Source organism: Chionomys nivalis, chromosome 7 (genome assembly GCF_950005125.1).
Source record: "Chionomys nivalis chromosome 7, mChiNiv1.1, whole genome shotgun sequence".
Lineage (NCBI taxonomy): Eukaryota > Metazoa > Chordata > Mammalia > Rodentia > Cricetidae > Chionomys > Chionomys nivalis.
In genome coordinates, this window is record NC_080092.1 from 101,130,646 (window position 1) to 101,153,570 (window position 22,925).

General features: G+C 53.9%; 2 protein-coding genes across 6 annotated transcripts in view; one reads left to right on the forward strand and one right to left on the reverse strand.

Moving 5' to 3' along the window:
- Positions 1–19,290, forward strand: part of Aspscr1 (ASPSCR1 tether for SLC2A4, UBX domain containing) — a 38,424-nt gene extending 19,134 nt beyond the window's left edge. For both annotated transcript variants that reach the window (XM_057774349.1, XM_057774350.1), the window contains 9 exons: positions 10,973–11,112; positions 11,469–11,550; positions 12,225–12,291; positions 12,840–12,902; positions 13,220–13,272; positions 17,385–17,436; positions 17,641–17,710; positions 17,784–17,959; positions 18,047–19,290. In XM_057774349.1, the coding sequence (XP_057630332.1) occupies positions 10,973–11,112; positions 11,469–11,550; positions 12,225–12,291; positions 12,840–12,902; positions 13,220–13,272; positions 17,385–17,436; positions 17,641–17,710; positions 17,784–17,959; positions 18,047–18,060 (717 nt within the window). In that variant the 3' untranslated portion in view covers positions 18,061–19,290. The remainder of the gene's footprint in view (positions 1–10,972; positions 11,113–11,468; positions 11,551–12,224; positions 12,292–12,839; positions 12,903–13,219; positions 13,273–17,384; positions 17,437–17,640; positions 17,711–17,783; positions 17,960–18,046) is intronic.
- A 12-nt stretch (positions 19,291–19,302) lies between these two features.
- On the reverse strand, positions 19,303–22,670 carry Cenpx (centromere protein X). Of its 4 annotated transcripts, none has more exons than XM_057774352.1 (4): positions 22,619–22,670; positions 20,355–20,597; positions 20,212–20,265; positions 19,303–20,018 (listed from the first exon to the last, which is right to left on the reverse strand). In XM_057774352.1, exons 2-4 carry the CDS (start codon positions 20,563–20,565, stop codon positions 19,918–19,920), a joined length of 366 nt encoding a protein of 121 aa, XP_057630335.1. In that variant the 5' UTR covers positions 20,566–20,597; positions 22,619–22,670; the 3' UTR covers positions 19,303–19,917. The 4 variants fall into 4 exon arrangements, with proteins under 4 accessions (XP_057630335.1, XP_057630334.1, XP_057630337.1 ...); XM_057774351.1 differs by having other exon boundaries at positions 19,309–20,021; XM_057774354.1 differs by having other exon boundaries at positions 19,313–20,021; positions 20,355–20,406; positions 22,619–22,666.
- Between the last annotated feature and the right edge of the window lie 255 nt (positions 22,671–22,925).

Here is a 22,925-nt window from a genome sequence, read left to right on the forward strand (position 1 = left end):
GGTTTCTCAACTAGTTCTTGTAGACCAGGCTGGTCTCGAACTCACAGAGATTCACCTGCCTCTGCCTCCCAAGTGCTGGGATTAAAGGCGTGCGCCACCACCGCCCGGCACACCTGGCATTTTATGTGGGTCCTGGGGACCTGAGATCCCATCATGCTTGCTGAGAGAGTGCTGTAACCACTAAGGCTTCTCCTTAGTGCCTTTGTTTTTCCTTTTTGAGATGGCTCTTGAGCGTGTAGGCAGGGTGACCTTGAATTTATGACGCTCCTGTTTCATCCATTCAAGTGCCACCAAACTTGACTTGAGTTTCCTGCCTGAGATATCATAGCAAGGCAGCTTCCTGGTCCTCAGGTCCAGACCCTGGACCCAGTCTGGAACACGGGTGTAGACAGTGTCCACACTCTCTCTAGAGTAGCCCTGCTCCTACTGTGCTCCCTTTCATGGTGGTGCTAAGACACGGCAGGGCTGCTGTTATACTGTTGTCAGTGGAGACAGGCTGACAGGGCGCATCCCCACCTTCCAGACCCATGGTTTTCATTCAGGTTTGCTCTGGGTTGGACACAGATAATGACAAAGACCTCACCTAACAGTTGCCAAGGAGATGAGTGTAGAGTGAGTGCGTATGCCTGTTAAAGCTATATTTTACCTGTCCATCCATCCGTCTGTCCGTCCATCTGTCCATCCGTCCGTCCATCTGTCCGTGCATCCGTCTGTCTGTCCATCCATCCATCCATCTGTCCATCTATCCATCCATCATCTATCTATCTATCTATCTATCTATCTATCTATCCATCCATCCATCTATCCATCTATCTATCTATGTACTATTATTATTATTGTTACAGTTTCTCTATGTAGCTTTGGAGCCTGTCCTGTTTTGTTGTTTTCTTTCCTTTTTTTAAATTGATTTTTATTGAGCTCTACATTTTTCTGCTCCCCTCCCTGCCTCTCCCCTCCCCCCTTCAAACCTCCCCCAAGGCCCCCCTGCTCCCAATTTACTCAGGAGAATCTTGTCTTTTTCTACTTTCCATGTAGATTAGATCTATGTAAGTCTCTCTTAGTGTCCTCATTGTTGTCTAGGTTCTCTGGGATTGTGATTTGTAGGCTGGTTTTCTTTGTTTTATGTTTAAAAACCACCTATGAGTGAGTACATGTGATAATTGTCTTTCTGTGTCTGGGTGTTTTGGTTTTTTTTCAATATAGGATTTCTCTGTATAACAGCCCTAACTGTCCTGGAACTTGCTCTTGTAGACCAGACTGACCTCAAACTCACAGAGACTTGCTTGCCTCTGTTTCCCGAGTGCTGAGATTGAAGATGTGCACCACCGCCAGCAGCTATTTTTTTACTCTATCTATTATCTGTCTGTCTGTCTGTATGTCTATCTGATCTATCTAATCTATCTACCTACCTACCTACCTACCCATCCATCCATCTACTTATTTATTGTATTTATTGGGGTTTTTTTGAGACAGAGTTTCTCTGTGTAACTTTGGAGCCTGTCCTGGGAGTCACTCTGTAGATAATGCTGGTGTTGAACTCACAGAGGTCCTCTTGCCTCTGCCTCCTGAGTGCAGGGATTAAAGGCATGCGCCACCGCCGCCTGGCTTATATTTTATTTGTCATTGTGTATATATGTGTTTGTGTGTATGTGCATTTTGAATAAGCACCCATGAACCCAGAAGAGGGCACTGGATCCTCTGGAGCTGGATTGTAGGTGGTTGTAAGCTGTTAGACATGGGTGCTGAGAATCAAACTTAGGTCCTTTGCAAGAGCAGTGAGCACTCTTGACTCCTGAGTGCTTAGAGTTGTGTACCCTACCACTTTATCTTTGGTCATTGTGGTTGAATACACCCTCCGTGAGTTCTTGACACTTGAGCTTTGCTTTCGCGCTGTGGGTGTCCCCAGCCGCTCTGCTGAGTCTGACATGTCGTTTGTGATGTGGTGGTGTAGCTGAGTCTGTGTGACTGTGACTGTCCTCAGCCGCTCTGCTGAGTCTGACATGTCATTTGTGATGTGTTGGTGGTGTCCTTTATTGCACAGCAAGTCCAGATCTAGTTGCTCAGGCCTGTGGAACCTTTGTTCTTGATCTTTGTGCTTTCAGAGTTATCAGGTGATGTTTTTGGCTTTGTTTCCTTTGACTCCATGGATTAATTTTGGTCCTGTGTACAGAGTATGAGATAGAATTCGCTGGGTTTCCATTGAGTGTTTTGTTTTAACCGGTTTCCCAAAGCCGTCTTCAGCTACACAGCTTCCTACTTGCTCAGTCCCAGTGACATCCAGGCTGCTGGTCTCCCTCCAGTGGCTCCCTGCTGGTTCTCACTGACGCTCATCTTGGAATGGTTGCCAGAGCGAGTCTCCTCTTGCCTCTCTTTGCCAAAAGTGACATGTCTCTTCAAGGGCTTTATCCTTTCAAATAGTTTTCAGGATGTTAGCCAAGTTCCTGAGAAATTGCTATTGGACATTGCATGGAGCTCTGTTGGATTTCTGTTTACTTTGGGGAGAACTGGTCTCCTTATTGCTGTGTCACCTCGGCTGTGGAAGTAACATTTTCTTCTGTGCAGTTGTCTTGTTCTGTCTTTTAATGTAGGACTTGGACACTTGAGATTATTTTTTGTGGTGTGCTGAATAGTATCAGAGTTCCTGCTACACTATCACAGATGGCCCCTTTGTTAATGTTCAAGAAGTCTGTCTGCATTTCTTTTGGGGTCTCCCTGGCCCCCTTGGACTGTTTCTTATGTATCAAATCCATCTTGTCTCTAGTCTCTGATATTCTTTGAGTCATGGCAGTCATAATGGAAGCCTTGCCTTGGCCTAGGGGAACATTCTATGGCTCCACTGTTAACAACCTTTCTCAAGGTAAGGGCGTTACTCCTGAGCTTTCTAAGATGTTTCTTTTCAGATATAGGTGCTGAGGTCTACAGGTGGCTTTTTTCTTTTTTGATTTTTTGAGAAGGAGTCTCTCTGTGTAATGTTGCCTGTCCTGGAACTCACTCTGTAGACCAGGCTGGCTTCAAACTCACAGAGATCCGCCTGCCTCTGTCTCCTGAGTTCTGGGATTAAAGGCATGCGCCACTATGCCTGGCTTTCAGGCAGCTTTTTCTGCATTGATGGTAGGTCTTTGAGTACTAACTTTTTTAGCCCTCACATTTGAGATTTGGGTAAATGTGGGTCAAGTCATTCTTGCTTTTAGGGCTAATTGCCAGTGATGTGTTTCATTTTCAGCCACATATAAGTTTAACTGTTTGTTTTCCACCTTTGCATTTGTAATCATAGGGGCAAGAGGGGGTGTTTTTTTTTTGTCTTTGTTTTTGTTTTTTCTCTTTTTCATTCTTTGTCCAGCCTGGGAATCAAAAAAAGTATTTGATATTGTCTGTGCCCTGATATTGTGTGACCTTTCCTGGGGAGTGTGTAGAGCAGTTTATCCATCCCATATGTAGCCCTGAACAAAGGGATGAGTCCTTCCAAGCCCCTCGGTGAAGGGTTACAAACGGGAGAGCGATTGTATCACAGAAACGTTCCACCCCAGCATGGGTCAGCTATGGGAGCTGCTTTAGTGGAGTTCCAGTTTCTGTATACTCTTAACGCCTCTCAAGACTTCACTACAGTAGGACGGTGGACTGCCAGGGTAGGGTCTTGTACTCCTCCTCACTCAAACAGCAGCCCCTACTGCCATTGCCACAGAGGCATTGCTGCTTTTTTACTGCCTGGCTGCTGGGCACAGGCTCTGCTCCAGGATGATCTGTGGCTGTGCTACACAAGAGCAAACAGTTGTGCCCTACTCTCAGAGGTAGCAGTGGTTACAAAAGAGGGACATCCGTCTTGGGAGGTCAGCGGTGCAGATTACCGATGTGATGTGGGTGGTCGCATGGCATCATGGAGTGGCCTCTTGGGGCCCTGACTTGTCCTGCTGTCCCTGCCTGGGTTCTGTCTGGTGGCACCCTCTAACCACATGTAGAGCCCCACTTTCAGGCTGCCTAAGCCTTCACTCCTCAGTATCCGTGCAGAGTGAGATGATCAAGGAACCTGTGGGCTTCGGAGGAGGTAGGTGAGGCCATGGCAGCCCTAGTGCAAGCTGGAGACCAAAAGTGCCCAGTGTCGGACATGGGGAGGATGTGAAAACAGCGTAGCTGGCCCAGAGGCAGACCTAGCTTGCAGTACTTACTCTCCTTTCCAAAATCTTCTGCTGGTGTTAGGATACTGACAGTCCCCTTTGTAAGCTGGGTGAGAGTGACTTTTTCACTTGGTGATTTTCCTGTCCGTGGAGCTTTATTTTATTTATTTATTTGTTTGTTTATTTATTTATTTATTATTTCGTTTTTAAAGACAGTTTTTCTGTAGTTTTGGAGCCTTTCCTAGAACTAGCTCTTGTAGACCAGGCTGACCTCAAACGCAGAGATCCGACTGTCTCTGCCTTCCAAGTGCTGGGATTAAAGGCGTGTGCCACCACTGCTGAGCTTTATTTTTGTAAAAACAAACAAACAAAAGCCCCAAACTTCCCACTTCTTGGAGAGCACTTCATCTGATGATGAGTTTATCTTTATGGCTAATCCTTGCATCCCGCCTTGTTTCCTGTGTGTGCTGCCAAGGGGACCGCGTACTGAGGCCAGACCTCCCTGTGTCCTGCTGAGCTCTTGTGCCCTTCACTATGGGAGGTGTGCTGTATGCCTTGGCCCTGTTGAGGCCTCTCGGCCCGTGGCTCTGAGGACTTTTCATGACTTGGGCGAGGGCATGATAGTATGTATTAGAACACAGGGCAAGGTGCTTTGAGTCCACTACTGTGTAGCTGTCACTGCTGCTCAGGGACATTACTTAGGTGGCCTGTGGCTGGGTCACAGTGTTGGTGCCAGCAGCCTGACTAGCTCCTACCTAGACATTTGTGGTTGGGGCTTTCTTTCCTGCTCCCTCTCACCACACCTGAGAGGGCTGAGGGTGAGGCGGCTGTATCCATAGGGGTGAGGGGCTGGTTACCTGTATCCATAGGGGTGAGGGGTCACTTTTGTTTATCTTGTTAGTGCCTTGCTTATCTGTTTGTTCATGGTGGCCTTGCACCCAAAAGCTTCTCTTGTAGAGTAACTCATCCTGGAATGGAGAGGATGGTGGCACCACCTGTCTTCTCCCTTAGGAACCGTGGAGACCATTAGGAACACTGTGAAGTTTGACTAGTATGAAGTTCCTGGATCCAGAGTCAGATGTGGTGGGTAGGGATAGCTGGTTCCGGGGCTGTGGCCGTCTCTGTGGTTTAAGGGGCAGGGTAGCTGTGTCCTTCTACCACCCTAGTATTGCCAGCCTTCAGCTCCTTCTCCCTCCATGCCAACCGGATCCCATTTCCTGTACTGTGTAGTGGGTGCAGCAGTTCAAAGCAGCTGTCCTGGTCAACTTGCCAGAGTCACTGTCCCTGTGTCAGGATCCCAGCACAGCCCTAAGCACTGAACCCAGGGCCCCCAGCCAGCAGGGGTTGTTCCATGGCGGGTGCGTGTGCTCTGCCTGAGCTTCTCCAGCCTTTGATCTGGGAGCCTGGGCAACTGATTGATTGTGGAGCGTCCCCCGCCCTCTGCCTTGCGCTTCTTGTCACCAACAGCCCCACACCCAGAGGGCTGGCTGGCCACATGCATCTGCTTTGTGTCCCTCCTCAGTCTTGGGGGGGAGGGGGACGGGAACAAAACAGAACTTTTTTGGGGAACTTCAAAGGTACACTTTAGTAATCAAAAAGAGTTTCCAAGTTTCCCATTAATGTTTTGCCTGTGTGTGGTTTTTGGATTTAAATAAAGACTCAGAAGAAAGAGACAGGATAAAATACAGGCAGGTCCTCGCTGAGGCCCGGGATGGTTCACAGAGCCCGGCGGTTCCTGCCTTTGATGTCAGACATTAATTATTAGAAGGTAGTTTTACTGGCGATCAGAACCGGGCTCTGGGAGAGGCTGGGGCTGCCCGGCGCCCCCTGGCCATGTCCTTTGAAGTCCCTCCACAGCCCAGGAGGCCGCCCTGTAGCTCTAGCTCACTTGCAGGCCGATCACAGCACACACACCCCCATGCCTGCAGCCTCCCCAGCAGCTGGCACGGGGGCCAACGCTGATCAAAGGCCCTGGGTCCTCCTGGGCAGGACTGACTGCCCCTGGCCTGCCCGCCCCTCCCCCTCTGGGGATTTCCTTCATGTCTGCCCCACATGCCCTGCTCACACAGTCTGGCCTTCACCCTATGCACCCTGGGCTGGTGACTAGTTAGTACTAATGGGGCTGGAAGAACTCTGTAAGGGGGTCTGGGAAGTATAAAGTGGGTTGTTGTACCAAACTCAGTGAGAACACCCATCTGGACCCATGAATGTTGAACAGGGCAGGGCAGAGTGGCAGGTGTCTGTGGATGGCTGGAGTCTGGTGCCCATGGATGGGGACTCTGTGTTGCTATTATCTGCCTTAGGGGCTCCTGTTTCTGTCATCTCCATAGACTGGCCATGGGCCCTGCTGTGCTTGGGTATTTATGGATAACCCTCAGGCTATGAGGGCTAACCTCAGTTCTTTTGAGAGCTGCAGGCCATGCCTTAATTGGAAAGACCACTGAGGTTTGCTGGCAGATGGTTCAGAGACTTTGCAGGGGCCAATTGAGTGTCTGGGTTTTTGCTTGTTTGTTTTGTTTTAAAGATTTTTATTTGTATTTATTTAGGAACTAAGGTCTTATTATGTAGACTTGGCTAACCTGGAACTTACTACGTAGACCAAGCTAGTCTCAAATTCACAGAGATCTACTTGCCTCTACCTCCTTCCTGAGTGCTGGAATTAAAGGCATGTGCCACCATGCCCAGCTTATTTTTATCTTCAATAATGTACATATGTGCATGTCTGTGTGTGGGTATGTGTACACGTGTGCAGTGCCCACATATGCCAGAAGAGGGCGTTAGATCCCTAGAGCTGGAGTTCCAGGTAGTTTTGAGCCATCCAGTGTGAGTTCCCGGCAAGAGCAATGCATGATCTTAACTGCCAAGGATCCCTCTGAGTTCCCATCTCCAGGGCTGCTGCTCACTGGGCACGTCGGGTAGGGAATAGTCTCCTTGTTCCATCTAACCTGGGCTCCCAGTCTGTCTTATGTGCTTGCTCCAGTGTTCAGGCCTGTCTTGGAGGTTTATCTTTTGTTATTGTTATTTGTTTGGGTTTTTTTTTTTTTTTTTAGACTGGGTTTTACTATGGAGCCTTGACTGGCCTGGGACTCACTATGTAGATCAGGCTTGCCTTGAACTCATAGCGGTCCTTCTGCCTCTGCCTCCTGATTACTGAGATTAAAGATGTATGCCACCAGACTGGATCCCAGGAGCAACTTCACTGGTCTAGCCGGTACTTTTCGAGAGGTGATAGATGCTCCAAATGCTCAGGTTCCTGTGCTGTGGCTGACTCTTTACAGCTGTGCTCTTGCTGTCTTCCTCTTCCTCCTCACCACCACCATCATCATCCTTATCATTGTTATCATCCTCATCCTCCTTCTCCTCCTCATCATCATCCTCATCATTATTATCATCATCCTGATCATTGTTATTATTTATTATGACTTTTTCAATACAGGGTTTCTCTGTATTAACTCTGGCTGTCCTGGGCTCTATAGACCAGGCTGGCCTTGAACTCAAAAGATTTGTCTGCCTGTGCTTCCTGAGTGCTGAGATCAAAGGCATGCACCACCATGCCTGACTCTGCTCTCTTCTTTTAAAAAGGCTTTGGTCACATCCACAGTAGAGAAGCTAAGCTGTCAATGTCACGGGGTGGAGCGGCCATAGGTGTCTTGGCGTCTTGGAGAAGAGCCAGCCGCACTCGCCTGTACCATCCCCAAGCCTATGTTGGTCTGGCCTCTCACTCTGGCACAGCTGCCTCCTGCTGTGCCGTCCAGGACCTTTGATGGTGTCCACGTGCTCAGGCGCCTCCCTCCCAAGGGTGGCTGAGCCCTGTGAGTAACGCAGAGGTCTGGCCTGTGTCCCTGTTGTAGTGATTCATTTGGGCTCAAAGCCTCAAGGGGAAACGCTTCACATTCTCGCTCACCAAAGCCATTGTCAGCGCCGGCTGGGCTGAGGAAGAGCAAGCCAAGGGGGCAGGCGGCTGCTGTTCATAGGGAATCTGGAAAATCTGAGATTGAGGTCATCTCTAAATAGTGTTCACATTTTTTTTTAATCTGTCATCATGTCCTGGAAAATCACTGTCAAAAGAGGAAATTTCAGCCGGCCCGTTTCTGACAGGAGTAAGGTACTCTGTGGCCACCAGACCCTGCTGTGACTGGCCAGGCCAGGCTATGTTGAGCCTTCCTCCCAAAGGGTCTCTGCTTGGCCTGGTCCTTTACTCCCGACTTCCCACTGACCCTGCGGTGGCTCCAGCCTGGACACTGTCACAGCAGGTACCCACCTGCTTCTCAGGGGCTCTCCTGTGTGCTTCCTGTGTCCTAGCTGCTTGGAGTCTGGGGTATGGAGCTATGGGAGGCTGCTCAGCTCCTCTGGATATTTCCTGCCCACCTTGCCTGACTGTTGTCTTCCTGGGTTCCCTGGAATCAATGCCTCCTTCCTGTACAGACTTTAGCAAGGGGTCTTTTATCCTGATGTCCATCCATCACTGTCCCACAGACACAGGGAGGTCATCTGCCCTCTATGTCTGTACTCCCAAGCCAACTCTTCCTCAGACACTCTGTGCCTCAGTTTCTTTACCAGTCACATAGCAACCATAATATGGCCTGACCCTGTCGGCTTATTCTGAGGACTTGGGCCCAGCGTGCATGGGCCTTCTGGGGAGAGGCTCTTTGGGAGGCCCTTCACGTTGAGCTCCCTATCCCTCAGTAGACTGTGTGACTGGCTTGGCCTTGGGAGCCTCCTGCCCAAGCATCTCATGATTATCAGGAGCCCTTTAGCTTCCCCCAGCCCTCTCCAAGTCCCAGTCCAATGGAACACAGCCTTTTGTATCCTCCCGCAACACACTGACTGGGGTTCCAAGACTTTAAATGGATTTCAGCACCATAGTGGGAGGAATGGCAAGACAGGCCTCAGTGATGCACTCTGGGTGTCCCACTGGCCTCGTCGGGCATGACTGTCCTTTATATCCTTTCTCCTGGTGTCTCATCTCCAGACTTGAGTTCTCTATTCAGAAGCATCTCCATAAGTGCACCTACGATGGGGGTGGAATGCAAAACTGCCAGTGTTGGCAGGATGGCAGATGGGAGCCGGGCACCGACTGGGGGGACAGCTGTGTGGCCTCTGCTGGCGACTGCCCTGCTGCAGCCCTCCCTGCCCAGTGGCTCTGGGGTGAGCTTGCCTTGGGAGCACTGTGGGGCTGATGGAATTTCCCCATTCTGTGCTCCCTGGTTGCCCCTGCTGTCACTAGTGACAGCGTGATGCTTCCTGTCAGCCCAGTCGCAGATCCTGTGAGGTGCCATGGGGCCTTCTGTAGCTGCTTACTTGGCCTGATCCATGCCAGCAGGTGCCAGTGGACTCTTCACCTTAGCTCTTGAGTTGTAGCAGAGTTGTCCTGAGTGGGTTCTGTGTCTGTCCTGTCCTCTGGTCACTGGGCTCCTGAGCAGAGCAGGAGTCAGGAGGGCCCAAAGCGGTGAAACATGCCAGTTCTGTTTTTCTGATTGAATTCAGCAGCCCTGGGCAGCGTGTGGTGCTGATGTCCCTTGTGTCCCCATCCTGGAAGCAGCTACCCATCCATTGTCCTCCCTGATGCCCTAGACTGCACCTAGGAGCGTCCGGGATTGGCAGCAAGAAAGCATCTCTAAGCTCCTCCAGTCTTGGAGCGTGAGTGCCCAAGGCTACATTTGCCTTTGGGTCCCAGGTTGCTACCACTCAGCCTGGACCGGCCGTCCATGGACACTGCTGCTTGTGGCTCAGGATGTGTCTAGATTCTGCCCTCCCCGTGGAGCCGGGGCAAGAACTGTGGCCATGGGGTCAGCCTGGCGCCTGACATCGTGTTAGAAAGATCTCTGGAGCAGACTGCCCGCAGTGGCTACTGCTGTGGCTTTGAAGGAACAGCCCCCTGGTTAGCCACCTGTGGGCCTCTTTCTTTACCATGTAGCCGGGGTCAGGTGAGCTCCACGACTAGTGCAGTACGGCACAACTTGGTAGATGATGGAGACGTGGTGTCCGTGACAGTAGCTACGGGAGGACTTCCCAGGAGACATTTGGGACAGGTCTACTCAGAGTGCACTCATTGTGGACCTATTGAGGTAGTACCTTGGTCTTGGGCAGGGTCAACCTCCCTGAGCCTGAAGCCATCTTCAGAATGATGTCAGTGTGGATTGGCCGTGCTATGTGAAAGGCTGCTGGAGGCAGGAGGGAAGCTTGTCCCTAAGAGTCAGACAACTGTCCCTAGGGTCTGGCGTGTGCTGTCACAGCTGTTTCCTCCAGGACAGGGCCCGAGATGGGTTCCGCCAGCACAGCTGGGCACCTTGGTCCCTGGCCTGGCTCCGTGGGGTGGCTCCGGCACAGAGGAGGTGCCCACCCTCCTGGGCACCGCAATGGACTGGGCCTGCCTTGTAATTTGCATTGCCATTGATGCCAATTAGGGGTGACGCTGTCCCTTCCTCTGTCCCTGGGTGGGCAGAGGGAGGGCCAGCTTGCTCCCCAGGGGAGAGGTGGAGTCAGCCTGGCTTTGGGGCTGCGGCCGAGAGAGGGCAGTAGGGGCAGTTGGCTGGAGTTTTTGCTAACACTCTAATTTGGTGGCTTCTACTGTTCCTCCTTTCTGGAACCCCTGACGTGGCCTCCAACTGGGGTGCACCTCCCCAAGTTGGCATCCTGATGTTGAGGTTCTTCCATCGAGGCAAGACTGTTAGGACATTTTCTGGGCTGCTCTGAAGTTCGGTTCCCATGGGCAGCACCGATGCCCACCGAGGGCTGATATCAGGGCTACTATACTGCTGTCCCAAGCCCTGCCCTGGCCCAGTGTTACACATAGGCTGTGAGATGGTGAGCTGGGACGCATAGCTGAAGCTGTATCAGCTGAGTTTCTCTGTTCACAGCCCGTTGACCGAGATCCTGTAGTATGCCACCCTGATCTAGAGGACTTGCTGCAGCCCTGGCCAGCAGAGGTGCCTGATGAGTTCTTTGAAGTGACCGTGGATGATGTGAGGAGACGCCTGGCCCAGCTCAAGAGTGAGCGGTGGGTGCCCCTGGCCCTGTAGTCATCTCCCATGGCTTTCCTCCATGGTGACCTTCATTTTGGTCCCTTCCTACCCTCTTGGGGGAGAATAACCCTTATTAAGACCTTGCAGAGCTAGCTGAGCGGTGATGGCGCACGCCTTTAATCCCAGCACTCAGGAGGCAGAGGCAGGCGGATCTTTGTGAGTTTGAGACCAGCCTGGTCTACAAGAGCTAGTTCCAGGACAGGAACCAAAAGCTACAGAGAAACCCTGTCTCGAAAAAACAAAACAAAACAAACAAACAAACAAGACCGAGAAGAGCAAGGGTGAGGAACTTTTCTGTTGAGAGACTAGGACCTGGCCCTCTTCACCACAGGAAGCGCCTGGAAGAAGCCCCTTTAGTGACCAAGGCCTTCAGGGAGGCTCAGATGAAAGAAAAACTGGAACGCTACCCAAAGGTGAGCAAGGACTTCCTTAAGTCCCTGTGGGCTGACTATGACAAGTGTGCCCTGGCTGAGTCGGTGTCATGGCATGCCTGTGACGTGAGGTTCAGGATTGGCCAGCTAGTCCCGCAACACACTGAGATGAAAAGCTTTTGTTTTTTTTTCTTTGTAGTGCTGATAATTGAACTTGGCCTTCTACATGCTAGGCAAGTGCCCCACCACCAACTGTCCCCTAACCCCATGATGAAAAATCTTCGTTTCTGTTTTGTTGTTGTTGTTTGGTGGACCTAGAACTTACTGTTCTGCCTCTACCTCCCAAACATTGAGATTCCAAGTATCCACCGCCGCACCCAGCCAGGAGAGCAGATTTGAAAGTGTGCGCAGGTTGCTATATTAACGTGTTCATTTCCCCATCCATCTGTTCATTCTTTCAGACAGGGGCGCATATACATTATAGGCAGCAATGACCTTGAATTCCTCAGTGTGCCACCAAGCCGAGCTTGTGAGCTTTTAGAAGGCATTTGCCCATACGTTTGGGCACTTGGTTCTTTTTCCTTGTAGCTCAGGTGTATTGAGAATCACAGGGAAAACCAGGCCTGGGGTAGCTGACAGTTCCTATAGTGGGAACCGAGCGATGAGACCCCTCCCTGTGCTGGGTAAAGCTCTGACGATTCCTTCTGGCCGCACAGGTAGCACTGAGGGTCCTCTTCCCCGACCGCTACATTCTGCAGGGCTTTTTCCGCCCTAATGAGACAGGTGAGTACCTCCGGTGGCCTGTGGAGGGTCACTGTGCCCGCTGGGTAGTTGCAGGCTGCCATCCTTGTCCACTCAAATGCCAATCCTGACCCAAGTCAGGACTTGGCTGGTTCTTCGCAGTCCTTGGTCCTGTCCCCAGGGCTCATGACCCTGAGTGATTTGGACGTGACTAGGTGGGAATTCTCTCAGAAGAAGGCGTCAAAGCCACCAGAGCTGATGGTCTGAGTTACAGCAGGGAGGATGGAGTAGTTCTAGGCCTGAGCCCTGGAAGAGCTCAGCTGGAGGAGTTGGGTGCTTAAGAGGCACTGGGGATGCTCTGGGCTTAGCTTTGCATGGCTCTCAGTAGGCAGCCACTCTTGCCTCAGGATACGGATCCTGGAAGCAGTCTGTGCTGTAGTCTCCATCCGGACTGACCGTCATTGGATCCCCACATCTAGAGGGGTGCTGGTCTGTACTGCCAGGGATGGCCCTGGAGCTGATGTCTCTAGGTTTCCAGCAGGGCCTTGGCGGTGTTGGGAGAGTCTGCTGATGCTCCCCTTTCTCCACAGTGGGGGACCTGCGAGACTTTGTCAGGAGCCACCTGGGGAATCCCGAGCTCTCCTTTTACCTGTGTAAGTCTCTGCCCCTCATCCAGCCCCTGCTCCACCTGGCACCGACCCTCTTTTTAGTCTACCAGGTGTGACCTCCTCTCTGGGCTGGGACTTGTCTGGCTGCCCAGCCCTGTGGTCCCTTGGAGGGAGTGTCAGTGCCCAGGTCCCCAGCTTGGCCCCTTTCCCAGTCCCACCCTGTAGCTCAGGCTGCAAGGGAGACAGTGGATCCAGGAGCATAGCGGCCACCAGGGTGGTGAGAACCCCTTGAACAGCAGAGGTGGGGGAATGGCCTTGAGGTGTAGGGCCGGTGTCCTGAAAGACAGCACCTCTCTCCACAGTCATCGCTCCTCCCAAAATGGTCCTGGATGACCACACGCTGACTCTCTTTCAGGTACAGCTGCCTCACAAGGGTGCTGCTGGGGCTGGCTGTGCTGGGAGGGCAGGGCGCCATGCTGCGGTTGGGTTGGGAAGGAGCGCCCTGGCAGGCCCTGTGGGTGGGTAATAAAGCCTTTTAGAGCCGGTAAATTCAGAGGGAGCAGTGAGCCTCTGAAGTTGTTTCTGACAGGGCTTTCCAACCTCCTCCGCTTCCTGCCTGGCCCCGGGGTGGGGATGGGCCTGCCCAGCTCGCTGCCCTGCTGTCCTGGCCTCTGGCTGCTGCAGGACACCCGCCTCCTAGCATCTGAGTGAGGAAGGGGCTTGGCAGCTTGGTCCTGGAGTGGTGCAGAGAGGAGGGCTGGGGTCCCTGGCTGCTGTTGGTCCTTATCTCTGCCACCACCTCCTGGGTTCAACCTTTCCCCAGGACCCGTGGTGATCTCTAGTAGGAATACCATGGTTGGCCCCAGGCTTTTCCTTGGGGCCTCAGGAGGTCCAGAGAGCTCCGAGGCAGAGAGGCTACTTGACCCTGTGCCCCACAGAGCCAGGAGGGATGAATGCCTTGTTCTTCGCCCCTGGGAGAGCAGCTGGGGCCTCCCTAGCCCCTCTGGCCTAATGGTTTTCTTTTCAAAGTCTTCAGATATTTTAATTAACAACAGAGGCGCCTGAAGGCCTCTACAAAGGTCTGGGTTGGGGGTGACAGACTCCACTGGCTGCCTGGAGCTGCCACCCTTGGGGTGAAATGGGGCTGGGAGCAAGCAGGCCAGCACGCTGGAAGCTCACCAAGGGCTGTTGAGGGACGAAGTGGAGCCACATGGCTTTGGAGTAGCGGAAAGTAGGGAGGTACCCAGAGTGGGCCTGTGACCCTGTGATTCCCTTCTTGGCTTCTGAACCTCCAGGCGCCGGCCCTCTTCCTTCATCTCTGCCCCTCCCAACCTCCCTGGCCAGCCTGTTGATAAACATTGAATCTGGAAGACGCTTTGGGATCGAGGGCCAGTGCCCAGCATCACCCCCCCAGCCAGGATTTACATGCACCCCCCCAAAGCCCCAGGGTGCCTCTCATCTGCCTCTGCCTGATTCCCGGTGACACTGCCCTGCTCCTAGCAGCCGCCTCCTTTCATCTGTCAGCTCTGTCTGGAGCCACAGGGCCTCCCAAGGGGTGGCATCCCTGCCCGCTCCGCTCCAGTAGGTGAGCAGGCATCATCCCTGGAAGCTGGAGCTGGGCTGGGCTCTGCTGCCCCGGGTGGTCCACAGAGACCATCAGGGGTCCATGTGGGCGGTGCCACTGCCTCAGGAGAGCAAGTGGGGGCAGGGAGGACTAAGACCACAAAAGGTGGGAGCAGAGCCCTGTTTGCCCTGTAAACTTGCAGAGCCTGAGCCCTGGTCCCCCTGCTTTGCCTCAGTCCACCTTCTTGCTCAAGGCTTTGTGGTGTTTTGTTGATGCCACAGGGAGGGAAGTCAGGCAAAGCAGGAAAAGCCTAGAGACCCTGCGCCCAGCCCCACATAGCCTGCTATACTTTCTGGAGCTTGGAGAGGCCTTGCCTTTCTTGCCCTCTGGTCATTTGCCACCCCATCCCACCCTGAGCTCTAAGTAGTCCTGGGAACCTAGGGAGGATTGTAGCTTGAAACTTGTAGTCAGGCGGTCAAGTCTGTCCACTGCTTCTCTGTGTGTGTCTGTGCTGGGGGTGGAGAGAATGGGTCAAAGCCTGGGGTCCTGGCCAGTGTTAAGTTCCAGTGTGGGGCAGAGTGGCCCATGGTGGGCTGTGGAGTGAGCAGAAGGTGGAATCCCATTTGTTGGTTGGGATGGTCTTCTGTCCACTTGTCCCTTGTTCCATTGGGGCCCCAGAAACCCAATCAAATAGGCAAGGGTTTTAGTTTGGGGCAGGCACTGAAGGGTGACAGAGAGGATGAGTTCACCCAGGAGCTGGTCCTAGGGGCCTAGAGGGCCCCCTTGTGGGAGAGAACTCTCTCCTCATGCTCTCCTGAACTCCTGCCCCAGGCTGGAGGGCATCCTGTCTTCAAGTTCAGGGAGAGGAGCGGTGAGGCAGGCCCTGGACTCTGTGCTGCTGACAGCCAAACAGTGCCCAGAGGACTCCTCAGGCCTGCAGCTGAGTCTGCTCAGACCCCAGCCAGGGATTTCCCTGTCTCCTGTCATTGGAACACAGGCCACTCTTCCTCAGAAGGAGACCTTACCAACATGCTGTCCCACTGTTCCCGTCCTTGAACAGGCTTGATTCTGGCCATGGCTGGTGTGTAGCCAGGCAGCTTGAGAATGCAAAACCCTGAAGGGTTGGTAGCCTTGCCCTTCTACAGGATTGTTTGGTCCTGGGGAGAAAGAGGAAGATAGCAGCCTTGCTTTTGGTTATGAACCAAAGTGATGGCTGTTCCTGTGGTCCTGAAGAGGACAGAAGCTCCCACACTGCCATAGGGGACCAGCTGCAGGGGGAGGTCAGCAAGTCCACTGCCCTCACTTCTCCCTCAGCTGGGGCTGGGTAGGCCAGAGCCCACAGCTGGCCTTTCCTCTCTCGGTGTTCTGGGTTCTGCCCGGCCCTCTTTGAGCTCCCTAAGCATTTCCAGGTAAGGGTCCAGTCTTAGGGCTGCCATATGGCAGCTGCCTCCTCAGTTACTTCCAAGGGAGTCCCCTTGCCTGGTGCCCGAGGACAGATGAGATCTTGTGGTTGTGCCAGTCAGGCTCCCAGAAGTGCTAGAAAGAGTGAAGCCATGGCGTGCCTGTGAACCCTGCTCAGTTGTTGGCCCTGGAGACTAGCCATTCTGGGCTGAGGAAGGCCTCAGCACTGTCCTCCCCATGCCCCCTGCTTGGATCCCTGGCTTCCTTCTGGCGCCTGTCCAGGGGCACTAGGGCAGCCCCCCGCCCACCCCACAGGCCTCCTCTCACGAGGCTTTGATCGCAGACCTCACAATTGCGTTTCAAAGCCTTCACCGCCCTTGTTTGTGTCCCTCTGCTGCCGGCTGGAGGCTGAGGTTTCAGCGTTCCTAGGCCTGGCCTTTGAAGCTTGCTCTTATTAATCTTTTAACATCCCCCCCAACCCCACCCACCCCGCCCACCCCTCCAGCCTGTGGCACTCACAGGAGCCTGAAGCCGCATGGAAAGAATGCCCTCAGCCTGCAGCTGCAGCCCCTTCCCAGGTCCTGCCAGGCTCCTGGCTGCCCTGAGTCTTTGGCCACGTCAGCCAGCCCCAGCCGCGCCCCCCCTCCCCTCCCCCAAGGCACAGAGACTGAAAAAGAGGAAAACATTCTGGTGTGTGATACTAGGGCCTCTTGGACCCCTACAACTCTGGGCTGTGCTGTCACATACCCTGTTAAGGAGGGCTCAGAGCCTCTTGTCCAAGGGTGTCAACGGAGCAACCCTATCCATTTCTCACTCCCACGCCACACCTGTGCCCAAGACAGCAGGGCCAGTCCCTGGTTAGAAACCCCATATCCTCCACCCCCTTTGGTAGATGTGGGTTAGAGGCTTTGATCCCAGGCATTCAGTTGCATTTTCAAAGCACTAGCTATCCTTGTTTGGGAGGAATAGGAGGAGCTTGTGCTGGTCCTGGCTCCAGCTCCCTGCTTAGTCCAATGGTGACAACCCTGCCTGGGCCAGTGTCACTTACAAGGAAGCATCTCTCAGCTCATGGCTTCTCTAAAGCAGCTTGATTTTGGGAGCTAGCCCTTGCCTCCTGCCTGGACCTGTTCCCTAGGGCACTCCTGTCTCCCAGTTCCTCTGGGTACATTCCTAACTATAGAGATGCTCCAATCAATAGCCCCCCCACTCTTATTTTGGGGGACATAAGTGGGGTGAGTTGTATGTCGTGGGGCAGGTCTTTCCCACTTTGGTGTCAGGCTGGTGGAGCAGACCTGCACTCAACAGCTCTGTCTCCTCTGACCGCCTTGCAAAGGTGTACCCAAGTCATAAGCTCAGTGCGCCGTGGGCTTCCAGAATGACATAGAAGATCTGGTACTGCAGCTGGGCAGTGGAACATGGAGGAACCACAGTCACACTAGTGAAAAGTGGTCCACGAGGGTAGAGTGCTAGAGGAAGGGATGGGATTGTCTTTGGGAGACCCCAGCCTGCTGAACACTGCTGGTCTGGCCCTCTGAGCCCTCCCTGCTCCCTGCCTTCCTTAGGCAAACCTCTTCCCTGCTGCCCTTGTGCACTTTGGAGCTGAAGAAACAACAGGTGAGTGAGGCTTCACCTCTGACCCCTGCCAACAGGGCTCACCCAGAATCCCAGCTTCCTTGATGTCCAGATCAAGATTCCTTAGAAAGCATTCACACTGAGGGCCTTGTGGGCTTGGGCATCTGCAGCCCAGTCCCCACCTCCCTGGGGCACTGGGTGGAGGTGCAGGTCTCACGGTGACTGAGGGTGGCTCTGGCCTTGAAGGTCTCTACCTGGAGCCTGGACTGCTGGAACACACCGTCTCCCCGTCTGCGGCTGACATGCTGGTGGCCAGGTAAGCTCCTGAGGGGTTGGGAGCCCCGCCAAGGCTGTGCCCATCACCTACCCTTGGCCTCTCTCACCCCTAGGTGTATGGCCCGGGCCACCGGGTCCCCACCTCTGCTGCCAGCCCCTGACCCTGTGTCCCTGGAGTCCGAACCAATTACTGAGGAGGGGGCATTGGGGCCCCCAGAGCCCATTCAAGGGGCAGCCCAGCCTGTGAGGAGAAGCCTAGGCAAAGTGCCCAAGTGGCTGAAGCTGCCAGGTGCCTGCCTGTCCCGTACTGACTGGGTAGGAGGGTGGCTGGGCAGCAGCCCAGGAGTGAGTGCTCACTCTGGTGTTTGTATCACAGCCGGCAAGAGGTGAGAGCTACCAGCCCAGAGAGGTCCAACATCAGCCACAGGATCCCACCCTACCCACCCCGAGCAGGAATAAAGACTCGCGCTTCTCTCAAGGCCCTCCGATTTTCTTTTCTGCAGAAAAGGCCCTCAGGCCTCCATCCAGCTCAGTCTCATTCTCTGCTACTCAAAGGACCCCTGGGAATTTGGCTGGACCACAGGGTGTTTCTATTTTAAAAAGCTGAGGTATCTCTGAAGGGCTTGAGAAGGCCAGAACCCTGGGTAGGCCAGCTTCCTCTTCATTTATATCTGACCTCATTAGCTCCTTCACTGAATGGACCGAAGCGTAGGAGGAAGCCTCCTTGGCACATTATCTATGACCTGGGGCCATCCCAAGCTTCTGGCACACAGCCATAGAGGAAGCAGGCACTTAACCACAAAGCTACCTTTGGCTGTGCCTGGCCTGAGGTATTCTGGTAACCCTGTCTGTATGCCTTCAGTGGGACTGCAAGTCCAGTTCCAGCACGTAAGCTGGTAGGAGCTCTATGTCCACCAGCCTCCAGAAACCTACTGAGGACATGGGCACTTAGAGCAGCTCCATCCACCCAGCTAAACCCAGTCTGACAGTGGCTTTCAGAGGTTGCCCTGAAGTCTATCTAGGCCCTTCAAGAATAGTCATTGTCCGCCGGGCGATGGTGGCGCACGCCTTTAATCCCAGCACTCGGGAGGCAGAGGTAGGCGGATCTCTGTGAGTTCGAGACCAGCCTGGTCTACAGAGCTAGTTCCAGGACAGGCTCCAAAGCCACAGAGAAACCCTGTCTCGAAAAACCAAAAAAAAAAAAAAAAAAAGAATAGTCATTGTCCCTTGGTACTATACGCCTTTCCTACTTGTCCTCCTGCCCCCCACCTCTCACTGATACCACAGTTCTACCACTGGCACTGACCTCTGGGCCTCCTAACTCCTGGGTGCTCCACGGTGTCCCCACACTGGACTGACTGGGGCGCTATGTGTCGGCGTTAGCAAGATGCCCTGCATGTCTCCTGGAACTGGCTTGCCAGGGCCGGATCAGAGGGCTCAAGCCTGGATTGGGCTTCCAAGTCAGCCTCTCAGCTGCACCTCTCTGAGGGTGCGGCCTATCCCTTACCTAGACCCAGACTGTAGTTGGGCGGGGCTCACGGATAGCCTTTCTGCAGCCCAGCATGGCCACAGCAGGCCCAGGCAGCAGATCTGGTCCACTTACCCTGTCTATCCTGGCTCTGCTGCCCCCGGTGAACCGGTGAACCGTTACTGGTTCACAGAGACATTCTTGGACTGCACTGCCTACTAGTGGCAGCTGCTGTGGCTGTGGCAGGAGTGAGCCAGCCACATGTGTGCAGGCTCTGGTTTTACGGCAGCGTGTGCACACATGCTGTTTGTCATCCTGTCCTTTCTGAGCGTTCTGCATTTGTCCCACTGAGACGGATGGAAGGGAGCGTGGGGCTCAGGCTTTGAAGCAACTAGACTGTGTGATTAATGGCAACAAGAAGGCCAAGCCTCGGAGAGATGGTGTTGACTTATTGATGTTGCTTTATAAGAACAAATTTACAGCGCAGGGAAGCATCCTGGTCCGGTGGTTAAAAGCCACACAGCAGCTCTGATGGAGGGGGGGCAAGAAGGCAGCACCGCCAGCCTTTGTTTATAATGAATGGGGGTGGTTGGGGTGGGTGGCTTTGGGAAGGCTGCCCACCTTCCCTGCACCTGTCTCACACAGACCCCCAGAGGCGATAGCTAGGGAGGGTAACAGCTCCTGGTGTCCTCCCGTTCTCTGGAACCTGGAGAACTGGGGAACAGGATGTCAATGCTGACGGGACTTCGTCCTAGACTCTGCAGGCCACAGGCCAACCTCTAGAAGTCCAGGAGCAGCTGAGGGAGCACCTTCTCCAGCTGATCCACATCCACGATGTCTAGGTCCTCTGCCTGGGCCTGCTGCACCCCACGGACAGCGGCTTCTGGAGAGACACTGAGGTGAGCTGGGGGAAGCCCTTGCCAGGCCTCAGAGGAGGCCTAGGTGGCTCCTTAGTAAGTGTGAGGGACAGGACTGAGGGTTGGCCATAGCTGAGAAAAAAACCCTTAGCTTGTCTACTGAAGAATAAAACAAGGAGTCTCCATTTTCTGGTGCTGTGGGGGCCCTTGGCTCACCTACCACGAAGATCTTCAAGAACTCCGCCATGAGCTGCAGCGCGTCCCCACTGACTGGAGGGAAAGGGCAGGTTGTGGGGTAGACAGCCTTCCTCTCCTCCCTGTGCCCCACAATTCCTCCCCACCCCACTGGCGCCCCAAACCTTTTGTCTTGCAATCCCTGAAGTGCAGGTGCAGTACTCTGCTCACCAGCTCCTGGAAGAAGGGCGGGGAGTCAGTGCCATTCCCAACAGGTCCCCCAAGTACCAGCCCTGGTGGAGCATGGTTGTAACTTCCAGCTATAACTCTGCCATCCCTCGGCCTCTTCCCAGGCTGAGGAGATGAGGCCGGCTGTGCTTTGAGGGAGGCTGTCATAGGGGCTGTCAAGAAGAGCTTGAGATACTTGCCTACAGGGACAGGAGCACAAGAGATGGGGGAAAATCTGGTGACATCATTGCCATTCCTCAGAGCTGAGGGACAAAGCTGCACCTTCACTGCTGGGAGTGAATCCTCCATCAGGCCCGGGGGTGGAGGCTCATGCTCCTAAAGCGGGCCCTGGCAGCGCTGAGGAATGCTGACCCTTTAGCAGTCTATCAACACGACCTAGCTTGGATTACTCCTGCACAGACACACACACACCATGCTTAGCACATCAGAACCAGGCTGTGGCTAGAGGGGTGGGTGACTGGACAGATATCCGGGAACACTTAAGCTTAAGAAAGTTGGCAAGAAGTTGGAAGTCATTTCTAGCTGTAAATGAAGACACTTAGAGACTAGGCCTGTGATGGTGGAAGCTTTGTTAACCAGTCATCTTTAAGAGGTGGAACCTAGTTAGGCATGGCTTCCTAGAGGCCAAGAGAAAAACTGGGGCACCAACCCAGTGTGCTCTCTCTGGTTCCCCGGTGACACAGCTGAGCTTGTACTTCCCGTTCCTATTTCGTGAGTTTTCCCCTTATAATAAATAAAAATATTGTTTTATCCTTTAGCTAGCTTGGTTATTTCCCGTATCAAGCTAATTTCTACAGGTCTGGAGAGACCTAGCTGTAATGGTGCAATATGAGTATTAGCGGTGGTGGCCGAAGGTAGGTGGCAATGTGTGCGATGAGGGTGAGAATCCAGAGGCTTAAGAATTCAGTGGGAGCCGGGCGGTGGTGGCGCATGCCTTTAATCCCAGCACTCGGGAGGCAGAGGCAGGCGGATCTCTGTGAGTTCGAGACCAGCCTGGTCTACAAGAGCTAGTTCCAGGACAGGCTCCAAAACCACAGAGAAACCCTGTCTCGAAACCCCCCCACCCCCAAAAAAAAGAATTCAGTGGGAACTGGGCGGTGGTGGCGCATGCCTTTAATCCCAGCACTCAACACTCAGGAAGCAGAAGCAGGCGGATCTCTGTGAGTTCGAGGCCAGCCTGGTCTATAGAGCGAGTTCCAGGATAGCCAGGGCTGTTACACAGAGAGACACTGTCTCGAAATTCAGTGGGGACACCCAAAGTGAGACATGAAGAGCCCCTGAGAATCTGCAGTTTGTGAAGCCATCAGACGGCCCAAGTTTACCTAGTGAAGAGCAGAATGGGAAAAGGCTGGCAGCGGAAGAGGCCTACCCAGGACCCTAGAAGTGGGTGACCTACAGAGCAAGGTGAATTTGAATTCACGAGCATCAGTACCGTGGAGGCCACGATACCCATTTGCTGCCGAGGGGCACACACAGGTGGGAATGGACATAGTCTGAGGCATAGGTGAACTGGTCAGGAGGGACGTGAGAGCAGCGCCACCTGCTGGTCCCCTGCACGCTACCAGAGAGGTACCAGAGAAGGCTCCACGGGATATCAGCACAGGACTGGACTTAGCTCCGCGGGCCAGTCAATGAACGGGTGGATTAGGGGAAATCCCGTGGCACACAAGCTCGTTAGTGGTCCAGAAGGCCACAGTCAGGGATACAGGTCCCTCCCTCCCTGTCACTCTCTCCTCGGACAGCCCACTTAGCGTAGTCCAATGAATGCCCACAACTCCGATTCTGGCCAAAGCCTCCGAAACTCTACAAGTACTGAGAAGCCAGGAAGTCCGCACAGGGCGCGCACCGGCCTGAACAAAGCCCACCCCTGACCGCAGCACTCATGGGACGGAACACCTCGCTTCAGTTTCCCCCGGCAGATGGGCGATTCCCTGCACATCTGCTTGTCACTGAGAAATGACGCCGGCCCACGCACCCGCATCGGCCGTGCTGAAAAGGCTCTGTGGTCCCTCCCGGGAAGACCCCTTGTCACCAGCCTGGATCTACGGACCAGCTCGGTCCAGCCGCAGAGCACGCCCCGAGGTGCCCGACCCCCACCAAGGGCAAGGGGACACGGCGCTAAGGCTGACTTCGAGTCTGCACAGTGTCACGCGGCGATCCGCAACGCCCAAAGCTAACCTCGCACTCCCCTGGGCCTCACCTTCGGGAAGCCGCTCATTTCCTCCATGGCCACAGTCTCAGTGCGCGCTCTCCGGAACCCGCCCACACCCCAACCAATGAACGTGGAGCGCGTCCGTGTAGTTCCGCCTCCAAGCTCAGAAACCAATCACCTAAGAGTCTCCCCCTCTTCTCCGCACCTTCCCTGAGTTCCCAACCAATGAGTCGGAGCGCCCTGCTTCGGCCCCCGTGGCTGGAGACCTAGAGCAGGCCCGCCCGCGCTCTCATTGGTCTGCCGAGAGCGCCTCTTCCGCAATGCCTCATGGGAGTTGTAGTTCCCATCTCCTTCC